Source organism: Hermetia illucens, chromosome 1 (assembly GCF_905115235.1).
Source record: "Hermetia illucens chromosome 1, iHerIll2.2.curated.20191125, whole genome shotgun sequence".
NCBI lineage: Eukaryota > Metazoa > Arthropoda > Insecta > Diptera > Stratiomyidae > Hermetia > Hermetia illucens.
In genome coordinates, this window is record NC_051849.1 from 167303447 (window position 1) to 167324294 (window position 20848).

General features: G+C 42.6%; 1 protein-coding gene across 4 annotated transcripts in view; it reads right to left on the reverse strand.

Moving 5' to 3' along the window:
* Nucleotides 1–18883, reverse strand: part of LOC119647237 (CUGBP Elav-like family member 2) — a 359318-nt gene extending 340435 nt beyond the window's left edge. For 2 of the 4 annotated variants that reach the window (XM_038048099.1, XM_038048101.1), the window contains exon 1: nucleotides 17314–18882. In XM_038048099.1, the coding sequence (XP_037904027.1) occupies nucleotides 17314–17483 (170 nt within the window). In that variant the 5' untranslated portion in view covers nucleotides 17484–18882. Of the gene's footprint in view, nucleotides 1–17313 lie in introns of all 4 variants that reach the window. The other 2 variants (XM_038048100.1, XM_038048102.1) reach the window with 2 other exon arrangements.
* Nucleotides 18884–20848: the final 1965 nt, after the last annotated feature.

Sequence of the window (20848 nt, forward strand, 5' to 3'; positions counted from 1 at the left end):
AGGTTCAGAAAGCGCAGGCGGGAGGGGTATTCCATACGAGGGAAGCTTTTCTTAAAGAAGAGGGAACGGGTGAATTTACGTTGCACATTTTCAAGGGCAAGACAACCACAGTTACGGGAGGGTGACCAGATCACGGAGCAATGCTGGAGTGTATTCCTCACGAGGGAATTGAAGAGAGCTAAGGTGGGTTGGATGGAGTCAAAATCAGAGGAGGAGCGAAGAATAAAGCCTGACAATTTTGCAGCTCGATTGATGACATCGAGGCAATGGGTGTCAAAGTGGAGCTTATTGTCGAAAGTGACTCCGAGGTTTTGAGTGGAATTTAAGCAGGATAAGGAATGTCCGTTAAGCGAATAGGAGAAAGAAGTGGTGAGGATTTTAGGGAGTAGCACATAGAGTGACACTTTCTGACGTTTAGCGCTAGCGTTTAGCGACTATCTCTGATCGATCAAGATATTGCCCAGATCATGGTAGAGTAGAATTCTTTTTTGTCCACATGGTTGAATGCGGGAAGAAAGTGAGAAGAGTTTGCATGATCAAATCATCATATGCACATATCTGCTTGCAGAAAAGAAAACTGAACTCTCCTTGCATCGGATGATAACAGTGGATGAAAAGTGGGTCGTAAGGAAAAGCCCATATTTTCAACCCGAAAAACCTGCCTCCCTCATTTCTAAGCCGAGGTTGAGACAGTCAATTGTTAGCTTAATATAGAAGCAATACTAAAATGTGTAACCAGACATCTTCCACAAGTAAACAAATTCTAACGTTTAAAGCGCTAAACGGTAAAACACGATCTACAATTTTTCACAGTCAATGAACACTAGATCAACATCTTTACTGTGAGGATATCTGGCCCTTGGCCACTCTGAATTGCCCCTCCGTTAGGTCGTGTCGTGTGTTATGATTTTCATTAACTGTCCACGGTCGGACTCATTTAATTTCTTTGTTGTTACGTAAATAAAACCTTATTAAAGCCTGCCTGCCCATCTGTCTGTCCGTTTATCTATCACATCGATATTGTCACGAAAATTGGTGAATACATGTGGCCTCTGAGCTCCTTTACCTAGACATGTAAAACAACTTGTTCCGAAGCCACAACAGGAGCCTCGGACTGGACTGATAATACAACAACGAACCCGGCAACGACAGCGGAATAACGATTTGCGCTTTTTCTCATGGAACGTGTGTTCCCTGTACAGAGATAGACCTGCCAAGCAGCTAGCCGATACCCTGTCCCAATATAGCGCTGATGTAACACCATTGCAGGAAATGCGGTGAATGGGGACCGGTTTCCTGGAGAAAAGTCACTACAGCATATATTATAGTGGCCATCCAATCAACCATGTGATCGCAGTAGGTTTCTTAGTCACCCAAAAAAATTAAACTTGCTATTATCCAAGCTTACTACTTTCAACCAAATTGACGACGTGCTGATCGAACGCCGCCACCTCTCAGCCTTGATGAATGTCAGAACATATAGAGGGGCCAATATAGACTCGGACCACTATCTCGTTGCCATGGTGCTCCGAGCTCGAATAAGTTAACATGATGAAAGTTAACACTCAAGCCAGTAACAACCCAGCCCTCCGCAACACATGTAAAGGAGAAATGGATGCCGCAAATAAGAAACCTGAGAAACAACAGGTCTGTGAACTCGAAAAGTACAGGAAGCAACCGCACCAGGGGCAAAAGCTTTACCAAAAAGTCAGCAGGATCAAACATTACACATCTCAATGCTCACCCTGCCGAGATAAAGAGGGAAATCTGATTTCCGACAGAATGGGCATGTTGGAGCGATAGGTTGAGTACTTTAATAGACTACTGAACAACTAGAATATCGGCGAGTTGGAGGTCCCCCCAGCCGAAGACGACAGATAAATACTACCGCCATCAAGTATCGAAGAAACAGTCCGTGCAATTCATCGGCTTAAAAATCATAAGTCGCCAGAAGCCAATGGAATTACAGCCGAATTGATTAAATATGGAGGCGACCAATTACACCAAGCAGTTCATCAACTTATACTCAAGGTGCAGACAGTGAATCAATGCCTGAGGACCGGCAACCAGGCGTTATATGCCCCATACACAAAAAGGGGGACAATGCAGCAATTATAGAGGTATCACGTTGCTGTGTATCATCTATAAGATATTCTCCGCTATCCTGCTAGACCGGATAGCCTCATACATCCAGAACATCATTGGCCCATATCAAAGAGGCTTCACTCCAGGCAAATCAGCAACAGATCAGATTTTCTCTGTGCGGCAGGCGATGGAAAAACTGTCCGAATATGGACATCAGTTGCACTATTTTCTCATCATCTTTAAAGCCGCCTATGAGAGCATAGCCAGGGTAACCCTGTACACGACCATGAGAGAATTCGGTATCACGACGAAATTGATATGACTAACTAGGCTGAACCTGACCATTGTGCGAGGACAGATAAAAGTAGCAGAATCATTCGCCAGACCATTCAACATCAAATACGTTCTACGACTATCATGCGTCCTCCTTAACCTGGTCCTGGAGAAAGTGATCCGTGATGCTGAGGTAAATGCGAGAGGTACGCTCCTCTTTAAGTCCACCCAACTACTGGCGTATGTAGACGATATCGACATCATGGGAAGAACCACCCGAGACATACAAACTGCCTTCACCCAGATCGAGCAGGCGGCACGAAATCTTGGGCTGCACATCAATGAAGGCAAGACAAAATATATGATGGTAACGTCAGCACCAAAAGCTTATCATCCAACAACATCAAACCACACTGGGTCGAACAGGACCAGATCGAGACGTCTCACTATGTGGTCAAAGGTCTTACTGTGCAAGACTATGATTTTGCCAGTACTCATGTATTTCTCGGAGACTTGGGTTCTTAGCAAGGAAAACTTTGAACTCTTGGCCGCATTCGAGAGAAGAATCCTACATGAAGATGGACGATTCCGCAGCCTACATAACGATAAAATCTATAAGCGATACCATAACCGTTAGGTTGTGGCCTTTTTACAATTTTTTCAATGTTTGAACAATAAAAAGTAAAAATTCTAATAAAATAGGTTTCTTCAATATTCAATTTTTCTAAGCTCACACTTACATCATACTAAAGATTTTTTTCACCAAAATTTAGTTATCTTTTTTTAGAAGTCCATATTTAAAATTTACAGCCATTTATGTAGATATCATTGTATGTACCTGATTTTCACTGGTGTTGCACAACACCCCACGTTTTTCAAAAAACCCCAAAAACGATTTTTCGGAAAATGAATACAAAAAAAACAAGTCGGGAAACCGGAAGCTAGACGCTTCAGGTATGAAAGGTTTTGTGTATTTCTTTTATTAAGAGATTTGAGTGTGCATTTGTCCCACTAGCATGTAGCAGTAAAATTTGCATATATTATGTGAAAATAGCCATTTTCAAGTGATATTGACATTCATAGTCATGAATTTGCAGAGGAGCGACAGTTTTGACCTAGTATGACTTTATTAGTAATAGTACGATTTTCACCAAATTTGGCAGGATCATGCTCTATACTATAGCCTCCATTGCTGCAAAATTTTGTGATTCTAGGGTAAACTTAAGGTGGGTTTTCCTGTCAATTACTAAAAATTATGGTAATGTACTATTATTAACTTTATTTGAACAGATATCGTTATGGAGGGTATTTGGGAGCCTAGGCACCATATAGTGGCAGCCCCCTGTTTTTTTTCAGATTTTTCGGTTTGGTAGTTCCTGAGAATGGGTTCGTTGAAAAAATGACCACTTTCAACCCCCCGCACTCCCCACCTTTTCAACAAATGTCAAAACTAAGACCGGCTTTGAAAAGTACTAACCGAGACCTTTAATTTGATACGCCACATGACTACGAGTATATTTAATGAAAAAAAAATGTACACCCCCCTTTTGCAAGTTAGGGGGCCACCCCTTAAATTCATCGTAAAAGGATGTAACTCACTATGTGCGTGAGCGTTTACAGTTCCCACCTTTCCACCAAATTTGGTGTCAATCGCTATAACCGTCTCCAAAAAAAATGCGTGTGACGGACAGACAAATAGACAGACAGACAGACAGACAGTAAACCGATTTTAATAAGGTTTTGTGTTTACATAAAGCCTTAAAAAGTGTTGCACATCATCCCACTTCAACCTATTTTCCCAGGTTTTGACATTAGTTGTAAAGGGGGGGAAAATAAAAGCTGAAAAAAACTCTGTACCTAGACGGTGCCTAGCGCTCAAAATAGCCTCCATGCCGATATCTGCTTTAATAAATTTAATAGGGGTATAGGTATACACGGGAAAAACGTCCGCTCAAATATATAAGAAATACAACAAAACTTTTCATGGCTGAAGCGTCCAACTTCCAGTTTCCCGAATTGATTATTTTTTACCTCCGCCCGGACAACTCACAAAAAAGTAGCCGGCGTCAGTGAATCATCACCATCATCAACGGTACAACAATCGATGTCCGGGCTAGGCCTATCTTAATAAGGAACACCCCGATTTTACACCGAGGTCCACCAATTCGAAATCCCTAAAAGTTGTCTGGCATCCTGAGCTACGCCATCGCTCCATGTCAGGCAGGGTTTGCCTCGTCTTCTTTTTCTACCATTTAGACTTTCCGGGCTGGATCATCCTCATCAACACGAATTAAGTGGTCCGCCCTCCGCAACTTATTGAACCGGATTTTGTCCACAACCAGACGACCATGGTATCACTAATAGATTTCGACACTATATAGGCTACGGAATCGTCCATTCTCTTGTAGGGAGCCAAAAATTCTTCGAAGGATTCTACTCTCGAACGGGACTAAAAGTTCGTAATTTTTCTTTCTAATTAGCCAAGTTTTCGATGAATATAGAAGGACTGGCAAGACTATTGTCTGGTACGGTAGGAGCCTTGATGCTTTGGTGAAACTTTTCGAGCGAAACAGTTTTTGTAAGCTAAAATAGGCCCTATAGACTGCCATCAATAGTGCGTTTCATCGCAGTAGCTGTTATCGTTTGTGATTCTCAACCTTAGATATGAAAAATTAACAACAATCTCAACGTAGTAGTTCATAACAGTACAGTATTATGTAGAGGAACACTATGGTTATAGTGTGAAGACGCATAGGTACAATATGCGCTTTTTGTATAAAGTTGGAAAACTCTCCTTGGAGAATACCCAATACCAAGTGCTAGCTTAAAACACCTAAAAGTACAAAACATTTAAAAATGTCTCTATGCCCGGTAATTACCGATTTGACGGTCTCGCACGGCTAGGGTAGCTGCGTACCTTCCAAGCAAGGTTTTGACTTGCAGTCCTCCTTGTTGGTGAAAAAATGCGTCCGAACCAAACGCTCAAAATTTTCCCTAGAAGATTCCATCCAGGAGGCTTCCGACTTTTTAAGAAAGGATGGCTCCTAAGTTCCTTAGACATTATCTTACTGAAACTCATGGATTTGCTGGTGCTTTCAATGTTCTGACCTTTAACTCTAGTTCATCTGTCGTGCCACTCTTATCAATTCGTGCACCGGAGGGTTTGGTCTTGGTGACTTGACTAAACTTCCTGCAGTCGATCTTCCTGGGCTCTCTGAAGGGTTGCAGAGAGATCTGAACTATGATCTGAGAGGGATATCTGATCGGACACCCGACACGCTAAGAATCCCATTGTCGATTAGGGTGCTATCAAGGGCCTCCCCCTAATGATCACAGTTCTTTGAGCTCGGAAATTGGAAGGATGGTGTACTGCCCCTGTTATACACCGATAGACTTGTATTAATCATAAAATCATGAAATGCCTCATCTCCATCGTTGATTTCCGAGCTGCCCAAAGCATATCTCCAGCATTGGCGTCATAGCCTTTCAATAAGTTGATCCTCTTTGTTGCCCTCGCTTACTCCAATTTGACCACGACTAAGTCGCTGGCACTCAACTCCTGACGCAGGAAAGCACTCAGACTCTTCTTCGCAAGAATACATAATAATAATAATCGTTGACGCAACAGTCCATATTGCATCAGGGCCTTGAAGTGTGTTAGAGCACTTCATTCAAGACCATAACGGTACACTACAGTACACTCTAGGAGGCAATGTGGTCAGCATTGCGCTCGCCGGAGATTATTACCCTGATTTGACTCAGGTACTCATTCACAGCTGAGTCGACTGGTATCCGACGTTAAATCACGATAGAAATCTCACTGCCACCAGTGAGATTCGAACCGCGACCTGACAGCCTCGCGCTCTAACCACGTAGCTATCCGGACACTCAAGACACGCAAGGATACATGCTCAAGATTTACCACGATCAACGTCTCTTGTACTGTGAAATGCATCATAGTATTTGCTTTGATACCCTTTGATGGTTCCTCCTCAAGGAGAGACAAGCAGATTAGTCGAGGAGCACTTCGAGTGTTGCAGATTTATTTACGCTACCCTCAGCATGATCTGCTTCTGTGGGGGTTCGCCAGTCCCCGTCGGACTGCCAATTCTCATCTCCTCCAACAGCTCGCTGGCGGTGTCTATTGAATCCAGGTCGTCGCCCGGTTTTACAAAGCGGAACATATTTCTCATCTTTGTGTTCCTGGCTCCAAACTGCGCTTTGTAGTCTAACTTTCCAGTACCTCCAGGCAATCTCCGCTTATATGGAGCAGGAAAGTTTAGCAGTTCACCTGGGGTTCCTCCTCCTTCCTCCTCCTTTCCTCAAGCTTGTCCTTATGCAGGCGGATTTTCGGCAACCCGATGCAAGCGGCCAGTCTCTTGGTGATCTCGCCGTAGGAGATGACTTTGAGCTTTACACCCTCCCAACCGTTGCCAATTTTAGCGAAGTACGAACTAATAAAATCTCTGGAGAATTGAGAACCACTAGTCTATGTATCGCCTCACTCCGGGAGGCCCATGCAGTTGGTAATGCCCTTGATGACTACTATCTTCCAGAAGTTCGTCCTCCGATGATTTGCCTGGTATCAGCACACCATCTTCTATCGTCCGACTTTTAAGGTTTTGTGTGGAACAAAAGCTTATTAAAAAGGGATCAATGTCTGCCTATTCGTCTGTCTATTTTTCACACCCGATTTACTCGGAAACGGGTGAACCGATTGTTACGAACTTTGGTGAGAATATGTGGCCTGCATGTCCCTTTATATGCAGCAAGTGGCGCCATTTGGTGGTGAGTTAGAAGGGGGCTTCTCATACATAAGAAAGGAGGGTGTACATATTTTTTTACAGAATATGGTCATGTGGGGTATCAAATGAAAGGGCTCGATTAGTGGTAACTTTCCGAAACTGATCTGATTTTTGATATTGGGTCAAATATAGGGGGGTGAGGGATCACAAAGTGTCCCCCAAAAAATGAAACGGATCTTGATCTCAGAACTGAAAAAATCAAATCTATGGTATATAAAATCTAGGCCTCAAAATACATCCCGTCCCGATATTTGCACAATGTACGATGTTTTAGAAATTGACCGAATTTAGATTTTTTTTAGTCATTTGTATATCAGTGCCAATTATTCGAGGTAGACATTTCTGTGTATGTGTATGTTCCAGAAAAGCTTTCGGTTAGTAACCAATATAATAGACAAGTGTGTACTTGGTTACCAGTGTTTTTTTTTTATTTACGTACATAACATATATTTATGCTTTTGGGCACGGAGTAAAGTGGAAATTCATGAAAATGCGTAGATCAATTTATATGCGCACATATATATGTATACATCATCATGTGATAATAGACAATGTTTGTTTATTTAGAATGAACAAAATATTTATGTCATTGATATGTATGTACATAGGAGTATCTTGGAGTTTGTGCAAAATCTGAGGAAATATTTTGTATTCATAGTTATGTGCGAGTGGGAAATAGAGAGTTTCTCACATACGAGGCGTAATAATTACCGGCAAGTTTACGGATACAGTATGTGACCGATTGAATGCAACTCTGCAGGTAATCCACAGCTGGTACCTCCGCAATGGACTCATGGTGAACGCTAGGAAGACTGGACTAGTTATGTCACTAGAAACGTCAAGTGGGGCAGCTATGCGCTACCCACCTTAGCAGAGGCGGAAATCCAACTGGCACAAACAGTCAAGTACTTAGGAGTACGTTTCGACTCCAAGTTAAGCATCATATCCAGAAACAATACCAAAAATCCTGCAGATTGCTCTGATGCTGTAGGAATGCGATAGGTAAGACCTGGGGACTTTCACCCAAACGGATATACTGGATGTATACATCCATAATAAAACCCATTTTGATGTATGCATGCATCGTCTGGTGGTCAAGACTAAACTTTGCTAACAGCAGGAAGCTGCCTACGCAGATTCAGAGACTTGGTTGCCTAAGTATTACTGGAGCAATGAGTACTACGCCGACTAAGGCACTAGAAGCTATCCTAAATTTACCCCCCATTCACTTGGAGGTGAAACGGAAAGCGGCCAATAACGCATATAGGCTCGATACGATAGGGGCGTGGAAAGGCGGCCAATCAAACGGTCATGCGTCTATCTGGAAATTCCTTCAAAAACATCCAGTAGCCCTGATGCCGACCGATCATATGGTTTCCAGATTCGTCTTTGAAAAGACATACACTGTCGTAATCACCGAAAGAGAAGAATGGTCGACAAGAGTCTTTTCAGATTATAGACCTAATAATCTTCACCGACGGGTCAGTCATGGAAGATGGATCGGCCGCAGAGGTGTTCTCGGAGAATCCGATTATAGAACTGGCCCGACCCCTTGGAAAAATGACGACCATATTCCAGGCGGAGATATATGCCACTTCATTGGCAGCAGAAGAATGTCTGCGACAAAAATGAAGGGGTCGCACCATTCGAATCTGTTCCGACAGTTGGGTAGCATTATCAGCACTAAATGGCAACAACATATCAAGCCAGTTGGTGTGGAGTTGTAATCAGGTGCTGCGGAAACTTGGCCGACTGAACGAAACATTCCTGATGTGGGTGCCGGGGCACTCTAACATCGCCGGTAATGAGGAGGCTGACAGACTGGCTCGCCGAGGGTTTGGATCCACAATGGTGGGGCCAGAATCAGCTTTTGGAATCCGACCATCTACTGTCAAGTCTATTCTGAAGGGTGAAATTGCAAGGATTCACGCAACCGAGTGGAGAAATTTGGCCGGCAGGCAAAAATTCTTGTGAAAGAGCCTAGGGCCACTAGAGCGGCATTTTTGTTGTCCCTTAAGAAGTTGGACATGAAAACCCTGGTAGGGCTTTTGACGGGACACTGCCCCTTAAACTACCATATGGAAAAGATTGGGGTAGCGGTTTCGGCTATGTGCAGGAGGAGGAGGAGACGGCCCTGCACTTTTTATGTAGATGCCCGGCGTCCTCAGATCTCAGACGAAGACACCTTGGCAAGGTTTTCTTCAATGAAGAATCTGCACACTCTCTGCCTCTTGAGAATGTTCTCAGATTCGCTGCGAATACCGTAGGCGGGACGCCATTGAATAGGCAACTAGGGGGATAGTACAATGGACCTAACAATGTCCTGAGTGCTCGGAGCGGCCGCTCCCCCCAGTTAACTAAACTAACTAACTTCTCACATAAGATGACTGCAAAACTTTAATACCCGAAGTGCCCCGTTATCCTGACTTGTTAATTTTTCTCACGAAGGGCGAGGTCCTTATTTGAAGGTGCCCAAAATATTCAGAGTTGGCCATGCAGCCTTCAGCGTATGCTGTTCCAACTTGGCCTGGGGTCTTGTTAGCACCTTTTCCAATGCACGGAGGACGATCCCCTAGATGTTACTTTGGCTCATCCCCCGTCACATGACCAGCAGACAAATATATCCTCGCCAGTTGGCCCTACACACTTTTAGCCCGCGGTTTCTAACGGCTACCGCCAGAGGTTGTGAGAGCGAATTATGCAGCCTTAACCTTCAGACCATGTCGAATCAGAGGGCGAGGAAAGATTCTTGTTATAAATTTTTATACTTCGGATTGATCAGTCGACCATAAAAATCGTGGATAAAGATCCATTGTAAACCGCTCCTTGGAGCTTGAAAACTTTAAGACTCGTGAAAGTGTACAAATCAACTACCAATACGGATGGAGATGCGATCTACCTCACGGTTTAGGCTCCACTACGCTTATGTTGATTTTTATAGAGGATTGTTCACCTCAGTTATGAGGTTTTCAACTCACTTGTGTTATGAAACTGGCGCTATATTTCATCTCCCCTTCGCTTAGTAGGTTTTCCAGTTCGAACTTCTTAGAAGATTTTTATGCTCTATTTCTCCCGTATCCCCACTTTTTTCTAATAATTTGGCGTACACCTACACCGTCTATTCGGTTTAAAACCTGCCGGAAGAGGGTCCATTTAGATAGTAAATTCTGGTCGGCCTGACGATTACGTCGAAAGAGCAGACAATGTACCCGCCCGCCAGTCGAACTGAATGCACCACTCAGGCACCGGTAAGCCGCAGCAAAGCCACGGTATGATTTGTGCCTTACAGAGTTATCTAACGAGGGACCGAAGACTTCGTGAAGCCAAGCCGATTGAGAAAGGTAGTGAATTGTAGTATTTCCTTCTTTTCTTATCAATGTAGAGTCCCCCGGGCTTTTTAGGATAATTGTCTTTTTGCAAACATATGGATCCGGAATGAGGAGTATATAAAACAGTGCAAAAGGCAGTCCCAAAGGTAAACCTTGCTTAAGTGTTTAACATTACGCCAGGCGAACTGGTTTGGCGAAGAAAACCAAGCCAGTTGCATGATCAAACCCCAACCAGGAGCCTAGTCGAAGAAAACTATATTACTCCAATCGCAACAAATATTCACTTGTGCCTATGTGAGTCATGGCGCAAATTATCTATTGATTATAGGTAAATTCTATCTCAATATTTTCGAATAGTAACGTACGCGTAGAAGGAGGGGGAGGCGAAGTACCTCTATTTCTGTTTTCTTAAAGCCTAAGCAAAAACGTTGTTTTAATGAGGCAAATCTCCAGTTTTTGAATTACGCACCAATAATACAGACGCTTGTTTTTCTTATCTCCATAAAATGACGATCACCTGAGTCATTTCTACCACCAAACCTGAACATGTTCCCAACCAACAATAAATTAGGCCTAACTTATTACGAAATTGAGTCAGTGAAAATGATGGATAATAATGTACACATTACTGAATTTCACAGGGACAAGTGTTGTCCGCTCACACGGTTAGAATCGATTACCTGTGTAGAGCTATAAATTTTATTGTTGACATAACCCACTATCAGTGCCATGATATCAGGAGCTTATCAGGAATTTTATCAAAAAAATGGTAAAAAGATAAAAAATGCCAAACTATGTATGTTGATGAGATATTCTCAGACGAGTCATTTTGCGCAATAGACGAAGAACAACGCGAAATTTATGAGAATCTTCACGGAAAATATTTGATAAGCTTAGATAAAGTATAACTAGATAAGACGTAGTGAAAGCAGGTACAGTGAGATATACATGTGTTTGACTAGCTTAGCTGAAATGCAAATGATGGACAAGCAGGATTGAGGGTATGACGTCACAAACACGCCTTACTGCCACTAGACATTACCTGACAAGCGTTATTTATTATTTTAGGGATGGGTAAAAAGTGATTTGTTCAAAGGTCAGCAGCCTACTGCCTGCCGTTTTTCATGCTCCTTACAGCATATGCATTGGTTTATAATAATCGAATTTTAAAGACTCAACTTTTCTGCTTTTATTATATCAAATCTTCCACTTTCTGTGACATTCCTGAGAAATCTATGTAGGATAGCGCACCGTACGTTTGAGTGGAGAAGTGTAACTCTGATTAGAGCAATCAAGTAATAGGCATTGAGCTATAAGTACGGGTCGAAGATAATTCAGTTCTGTGAAAGTTATATAATTTGCTCTTATTGTGAGTGAAAGTAATATACGATAATGGCATTTTCTATTCGTGCAAGTGTTTAGAAATACTCGAAAACCTATAAATTACGAAAGTCCGGGGTTTTACGTAAAAGGGGCTTCCGAAGACTCAAAGCTTCATGAACGATGACAAATGTGGTCATACAAGAAGATCATTTCGAGGCTAGAAAGCAATCAGCAATATTCAGCCTCGAAATAAAAAATTCCAAATTTTGGAGGCGAAACAAATAAGCTTTGAAAATTCCAACGAGCTGATGATGTTAGACTATTAGTGAAGTGGAGGGATGACAGAAATAATGCGTCCGGCACCAAAAGTATTTTACTCCCAAAAATTAAAAGAACTTTTGTTGCCATTTAGGTAGTTGTCGAAACGAAGGTATTTTGGGAAACTGCCTAACAATCAAATATCGGTGCAAACTGAAGACGATGGACAAATATTGCCACCATCACGCATAGGATTACAGCCGAACTGGTTAAATATAGTATAACCAACCACATCAACCAGTTTATTAACTAACTCTCAAGGTTTGGGACAACGAATCAATGCCTGATGACTGATGACAACCAAGCATTATCTGTCCCATACACAAAAAGGGAATATCACCTAGTGCAGAAATTATAGAAGTATGACGTCGCTAGGCTTGATAGCGCCATACGCTCAAAATAACATCCGCCCATACCAAAAAGGCTTCACTCCAGGCAAATTAGCAAAAGATCACATTTTTTTCTCCGGCAAGCGGCGAAGGCACTCCCCCTCGGACACTGCGTTGCGGTGGTGTGGGAGGCTGAAGTAGTTTACTACTAAACTAGGGGTGTCTACAAACACATGAAGATGGAAACAAAGGATTGGAAAAGCGGAAGAAAGGGAAACTGGTGATGTGGATGGCTGGTCTAATTCCGGCATGCGGAAACAGACCTATGCAGCCCAGACACCGTGAACCTTGGAGGGCCCTCAGCAGAAGACAATGGAAGGTACTGTGAAAGAAGCCGAAGGTTCTTGGGAATGAGGAAGCAGCCGTTGCACCACTAGGTGTGGCGATATCCGGAGAAATCGGACCCAATAAAGCGGAACTTTCGGCGGAAGGCGAGGATAAGCTGGTAACCCCGATGGGATTCACACTGAACGCAGCAGACTTTTCAGTGAGCGGTGGTGGTCATATTAGACCACACTTATATCTACAAACATAAGAGTTAGTCAAATTAACCTACAGCATCTCAAAGCCTCTTCCTATCTACTGGCAGCAAGGCTGGCAAACTTGCAGTACTGTACTTACATATTTTTGGTTCAGGAACCATGAGTTCATTTCAATAAAATATTTCCCATTGAAGCAGTGCAGGGTTCTAGGATCTTCTTCGATGAGAGATCTTCCAGGCCGAGAGTCTGCTTTCTGATGTCAAAATTATTCGAGGCAATCATACTGAGACCAGGTTAATGGTAAGAGGAGAAATGTCATCGCTGCCTCTGTTTATTGACCCTATTATAGTAGTATACGCAGAATCAAGTGGCCTTGACCTTGAAATTTTAATAGGTTGTGATCTCGAACAATCTCAACAGACAAAATCTATTTGATTTTATCAATTCAGCTGGTCTGATGACTACCAACGTAGGGTGCGCCCCTGAGTTCGTGGGGTCCAGATAAACTGAAGTAATTGGCCTCAAGATCTGCACTTGAAAGTTGTTAGAGTCAATTTGAAAGTGGCGAGTGCTAGATAAAGTCTCACTCTCAGATCACCGTTATTTAGATTTTAAGCTGACTATTGCAGGCGAACAGTCTGTAACTCAAAAACGAAATCCTCAAAAAACGGATTGGACAAAGTTCAACGAGCTTCTTGCCAACAAAGTACAGCTCCCCAGGTGAATAAGGGTTCCTTTGGCGATAGAAGATCAATTGGAAACTTTGAATCGCACTCTTTTAGATAGCTTTGAAGATGATTGTCTTATTTCCCGAGCCCTAAGTGGTAAAACCGTGCTATGCTGGAACTGCAAACTGCAAAGATTTAGGAAATTGACAAAACGACTTCTAAATCGTAATTGTAGAAGCAATAAAGATGAAGAGTGGTTAAATTTCCAGGACTCACAGCGTGAATACAAGAAGCTCGTAAAATGTTTGAAACGAGACTTCCTTAGAGTATACTGTGAGCAACTGGAAGGTGAAAGGGACACTTCCAGGCTGTGCAGAATCTTTAATAAGGATGAGTCGGCCAAGTTGGACTCTCTCAGAAACCGGATGGTTCTTTCACGAACGCCAGAGTTGAGTCTATATAGACTCTCTTGGAAGTACACCATCCGGAAGAACAAGTCTCAGAAGTGGGAAAAAGAGAACTGACGATTTCTGCAAACCTTTCAGCACGAAGGAGTTGCAAAGGAAATTGGGATACTGTGAGAGCGGTTCTTACCAACGAAAAGGCGAGCGCTGCCCGTTCATGCTAAAAAAGGGTAGCGAGCACTTAGAGCAGCATCTAAGAAATATTTTTCGAGCATGTCTTACTCTGAACTACTTGCCTTCCTCTTCGCAGAAGGTTAAGATAGTCTTCATACCTAAGTCTGGGAAAAATGACTATTCAAATCTAAAGAACTTCAGGCAAATCAGCTTAACATCACGAAGAGAAGCATCACATTCGCAAGAAAGCGCTAAGGAGGCACCCATTAAATGAAAACCAACCTACTTACCAACATGGAAAGTCCTATGAGTCTTCTTTTGACTATTTCGTTTCAAGGATAGAGGACTCATCTCTGAAAGGCGAGTACGCGATGGAGGTGATCGGGGACATTGAAGTGGTATTTGACTATACTAAAGTGGATGTTGATCACAAAGTAACAACAGGAGCGACGTAAGGTTGTCATCAAGGAGGTGTACTATCGCCACTTCTGTAGAACATGTTGATCGACTCACTACTATGCGAACTGCAAAATCTGCCAATACACGTTCAAGCTTATATGAATGATGTGGCTGTGGCTGATTTTTTACAGTAAATTCAAACAAAACCACAATGGTATTATATTATTTACAAAAAGGAGGAAATTGAATGGTCTTTACCTTCTAGAGATTTATTTACTTTATTTATTTGTTAAAACTATATACAGAAAACAAATCCCTTTTTACATATTGCCTTTAGAAGGAGGAGGAAGTAAATGGCTTACCTCATGCTTAAAAGCAGGAGAGAGAGTCAAAGGACCCAAGCTGTAGGGCGTTGTAGGACCGGCATAGCCTCAGAATAGGGGGGTGAAAGTAAATCTCGAGCTCCGCGAAGGGTACTTTCAAAATGGCCGCATTACGTGCAGTTAGGCGATGCGGAAAGTAATATCCGAGTTGGAAGGGTAGTCCATCCAGCAATTGCAGAGTTGGAAAAGAGTACCCATATTACGAAAGATAAGGTGCTGCTGCAGGGAGCGGAGATTAAGGGTGCAGAGTTGTGGCGGATAGTCAACCCGTGGAAGGCTCTTTTTGTAAAAGAGGATGGGAGTGAATCTGCGTTGTACAACTTCAACAGCGCGACAGTCACGGATGTTGTGAGGAGTTGGCAAAACTAATAAAAGAAGGGAAAGGTTGGGTGGGATTACGAGAATGCCGAGTGTGGGACTGGAGAGGTTTCAAGTTATCGCGAGCAAGGTGGGGGAAAGGGGGACGGTGAGCGTCAGTTTTGACATACGGGGATGTGCAAAGAAATAAAGAGAGGTGGCGCTCGGGGAGGTTAGGAAAGGAAGAGATCGAAAGTGCGCCCAAGGAATTTTTGGTGGTATTGAAATTCATAAAAGAAGAAAGTAGAAGCGAACAATGGGAGAGGTTGTTGGAAGGAATTGGAAAGCTAGGATGATTAGGCAAATGGAGCATGGGGAGGTTAACATCTTCGCAAAGGAAGAAAGGGAGGGAAGGGAATCTGACAGTAAGGAGTTCAGATAAACTGTCAAACAATTCTTCATACCAGTGCGAAGTGGAAGCACAGGGGACGTATACACAAGATACAATGAACGGAAGGAAGTTGGGCGGGGAGACATGGAGAGCAACACGGTCAAAAGGAACACCAAAGGAGGAGAAGACCAGCTCGGCGGGGAGTGTATGTTTTATTGCAATTATGACCCCACCGCCGGTGGACTGACGTCCCTGTCACAGCGGAAAGTTGGGAGCCGGGAGTTCGCTTACGCATCCGTAGTGTGGTAGGCTAAGGTGAAACAAAAGAGTTTTCGCTGTAAACTAGCCACACTGCAAAGAACTGTGTGTCCGAGTGTCACCGGCGCCATGAATACGATATCCGACGCAGCTCTGAACGCATTACTCAATTTATAGTTTCAAGTTCTTTTGGAAACCCGACCTAGTTCAAGGTGATTTTGATTGAGAAGTCTTCATGGCAAGGAATAACAATCGAATCGGACGAGAATTGCTGGACTGTTTACCATACTAGGATTATCTTTCTTTCTTACCAGTCAGGTAATGTTTTATCCTCCTCAATAATGCAATAGAACAACTCACTAAGCCAGAGTTGGGTATAGGCTCTTTGCATTCTTCAAATTCAGTGGCCCTGATAGCTGGAATTGGTATAGGCTTTTGGCATGTCGATAAAGATCTCCCTTACTATCCTTAGAGTCGAGTTTATCAGTTCCGTTTTTTTAGGTAACGTATTGCCGGGTTGACATTCTTAGACCATTTTTAAAGCCAACTATGACGTTTAAAGAACCCGTGACGTCGATGGTTCTGTTGACCACATTGTAGGCTGTATTTTCAGTTATATTCTATGTTTTTTAACATTCGTTATGATCGGAAGTCTCGTGTATGAAATCCTCTATTCTCTTTTCTCTCAAAATCGCCACCGTGAAACAGTGCGTTCCTAACGTTGTTTTAGCGGTTGATTCGCAGGACACTGAACGCGCCATTTGTTCACGGGAAACGTTCTATAGCGGTTAAACCTCAAATTCAGCCACTTCTTAAATTTCTTCTCGGTATTTCGGTTTGAAGCACAACTTGTCTAAGCTGGTGAGATTGATTGTAAGTGAAACAGATGAAGAAACCATCTTAGGCATCCGCTGAGTCATCGAAGAATGACTGTTGAGATTTGTATAAAGTAGAAGTTTCCTTGCAAGCATGCTTAGGGAAATTAAGAAACCAGCTCGGAAATAACGCTTCTCTGTCAAGGATGTGTTTTACATACTTATATTCATTACAGGCTTGGGTAAGCGTATCCGTGAATTAGTTGATAGTTCAGCACGCAACAATCACAGTTATGTCCTTTTCGTACTTTTATTACTCAAATTTGAAGTAAATTGAAATTTACATGCTTTAACTTATTACGATTCTCTAATTAAAAGGTTTCCTAATATTTGTAAACTTTTTTCAAAATTAAGGTCAGCGTTTGCCAATGTCAACCGTGTTTTAAAGACAGACATATTGGAAATTACTTAAATGCTGTACTGTAATAGTCTGCTACGACTTAAAGCTCATAGGAAATACCTGTTTGATTGTACTCCTCTGATAATAGTGCCTGGTAGCGGTGAGTTGACGGTTGCAATGGCTCCTTCCTTCGAATACGGGTGAACTTTTGGACTTGCTAATAAACTGATGGTGGCTATTTGCTCAGATCCGGTCAATTTATCGGCAAGCAAATCCAGCGATTTCAACATAGTATCTTAAGTCAGCAATTTCGTAGTCGTCAGTAGCAGTTACTCGAGATACTCTCTATATTCCTCAGAAACATACGCTTCCGCTCGCACAAACAGTTTTCTAGATGGCTGAACACTTTGTCGGTGGAAAAACTGCCAGGACAGAGCTTTCATCCAATTATTGGGAACAGGATATCGGAGGTACGCGGATAGATGGAAACTTGCACTTGTAGCGTTCAGAAAATCATAGGCTCCGCTACGGGCGCAAGGTGGGTGACACACACGTGGATCTTGTGGCTCGACGAGACAGTGCGTATGCGGGATGAGTATCTTCGTAGCAGCACCGTAGAGATGGAAATTTTGCTTCACTTTCACTTTTGCTGATATCCTTTTTATATCTGTAGCGGAATACACTGGAGGAGCTACTGCCGGGGGCAGTGTGTAGCACGTGCACACAAAAACAAATCGATGGGCACAGGACGAATAACAACGCTCACTCTGGACTCCCGGAAAATTCAATGAACTGAAACAATTTAAAGTGCGCCACCAACGTATTAACCCCGTTTTATCTCTTTATGCTTCACCGAACTTAATTCACATAAGGATCACAAGGATTCAAACCGATTCGAGAGGATTCCGAGCGAACTGCGGCGCGGTAGGCTTTGAACGAAATTCAGAAGCCGTACACATAAACCACGGGTTGATGGATAAAGTGAAGGGTTCTCGATACTCGCACAGGAGCTGAAATTTGAAATTTTCCCGAAATTCTGGCACAGCGTTGTTAAGTGGTTTGCACGGAATGGAATATATTGAGTTCCCACTCTTTCTCCACGATTACCGAAAAAGTACTAACGGCCGGGAAATCTCGCGACGGCTCTTCGTGAAATTGAGGCCGCTATATAGATAAGAATGTGGTATCTCGGTCCGCGAGAACGTTATCACATTGCTGAGCAAAGAAGGAAAGTAAAATACACAAAAACGGCGAGATAAATAGAAAAATATTAACAGTGATAATGTGTTGTACCTGTCCCCATCGTCGCATCGTATCATATCGTTGAGGGCGATTCCGAGCCGGACTTGCACCGCGGCTAGGCTGCGTTCCCGGCGAGCCCCGCACCCACTCGCGTCGCGTTTACAGAACACTTGTTTGATTAAACTGATAATGACGCGAACACTTTATCGCGATATCACGACGGTGTCACAGTTCAGGCATTAGTGTGTAGGTGGGTACCTTTATCTCGGCATAGACACTTTAGTGGTGCGAATGATAAACAGTTGATAACATTAAAGATATTTCTTTGCGGATTAGGGTTAAGGATTAACCCTTAACTACCATTACCGCCGATAGCACACACTCTTCCCGGATTGAAACCGACGATAGCACTGTCCACCCGCCTTTTCCGGTAGACACTCTGGCCATGGAAGTTGCGCTGGAAAAAAAACCATAGGTTGCAAGTTAACAACAACAAGGACAATGGGGCTCTCCATAAAATGATTATTTGTTGTCAGTTAGTAAAGTGAACGATGGACATGTACGAAGGAAGAGGCTCTTTAAAAATTCTTCGCTAACGAACTTGTAGGCCTCCAGACAAGGAGGCCGAGTGGGAGTCGGCAATGGAAATCGATAATATATCGAAACGGAGCAATATGTAGGAAGATTGTTTGCTTCCAATTGAATGGACTCTGCCGGGCCGTCCTTCCACGGGGAGGGTGGTTAATCAAATCGTGTTCATGTGTATATGTACAGTACGCAATGAAAGTAGCCATGCGAGGATAAAATGCGTACCATTCTGGGAATTAAAATAGACACAGGTTCCTATTTGGATTCAATTAGGCAGTCAAGCGACGGGAGGCTAAAATAAATAATTACGCAATCTAGGACGACTATGTAAATGATTGCGGGGAGAGAGAAAACGTCGTATGGTGTTCTTTTAATTTAGCGGCGGTGAAAGCTAAAGAAGGATGTCAAGTGAACACCGAAATTTTCCAAGCGAAATTTGAACACGGACTACTATTTTATAATTTCTATTTACTTCAACAAATGTTAAAAAATGCGATTTTCAATGTTATGTATGTACATGTATCTACAAATATTTACTCATGTACATGCAGAAATATCAAAAGGAAAATAATTTATTCGAACATTTTTCAACAATGGATTTTTTCAACTTGACCAGTCCTCAATATTTACATCTACAAATTTTAAGAAAATAATAGAGTCCATCCAATGTCCACCAAGAAGGCATCCATCAAGCTTTTTCTGTAGATAGAGAGGAATGGTTCTAAAAGGGTTGAAATTATTGGGCCAACAACAGTAGATCGACTAACAGCAGGTGATTTTCTTCGAGTGTAAAGTGAATCTCTTGCGAGTAACTACAGCAGTTACAAACGGATTTTGATAGGCTACGAGCCTGGAAATAGACTCTTTCAAGAAAGTATGGAAAATTTATAATATAATTTATGAAATTAACACCAATCCTATTTGATTTTTTTTTTCACGCGAGTAGGTAGAATTGGATTTAACAAATCTGTCAAAAGTAAATATTCAAAAAGAGCTCGGTGAAGATGTTTGTCGATCTTCGACCTTCGACTTCACCAAGCCAAGAAAACTCATGACTTGACATACATGGCACATATTACCTGTCAGAACCTATCCCTTTGCTTCTACTAAGCCAGGCACTACGAAAAAAGGCAAAGAAGGCAAAGGTGTGAAAACATTTAAAGAAATCGGAAGTAAGCAAGCGAGGACCACCATGAATCCAGAAGATGGTTAGCGGTGGTTGGGGCGTTCAACAGTGAGGCATGAGGGACTACTTCACAATTTCTGTAGGGACTAGCTCTGACCTCTGCCAAGGGAGTTTCCTCAAAGGATTGTGAAACGTCTGAGGAACAATCCATAATCCATCGGCGCGCTTATGAATAACAAGTCGGGAAACCGGAAGCTGGACGCTTCAGGTACGAAAGGTTTTGTGTATTTCTTAGTACGTAGCACGTAATATATGCATATATTATGTGAGAATATCCACTTTCGGATGATATTGACATTCATAGTCTTGAATTTGCAAAGAAGCGACAACTTTGACGTATTATAACTTTGTTAGTAATAGTGCGATTTCCACCAAACTTGGTAAGATCATGCTATGTTATATCCTATACTGTTGCGAAATTTCGTAGTCCTAGCATGAACTTAAGGGGGTCTTGCAGCGAATTACTAAAAATTATAGTAATATACTATTATTAACTTTATTTGTGCAGATATCAGTGTGGAAGGTATTTCGGAGCCCATATAGTGGCAGCCACCTGATTTTTTTCAGATTTTTCGGTTGGGTAGTTTCTGAGAATGGCCCCCGTAAAGAAATGGTCACTTTCAACCCCCCGCCCTCCCC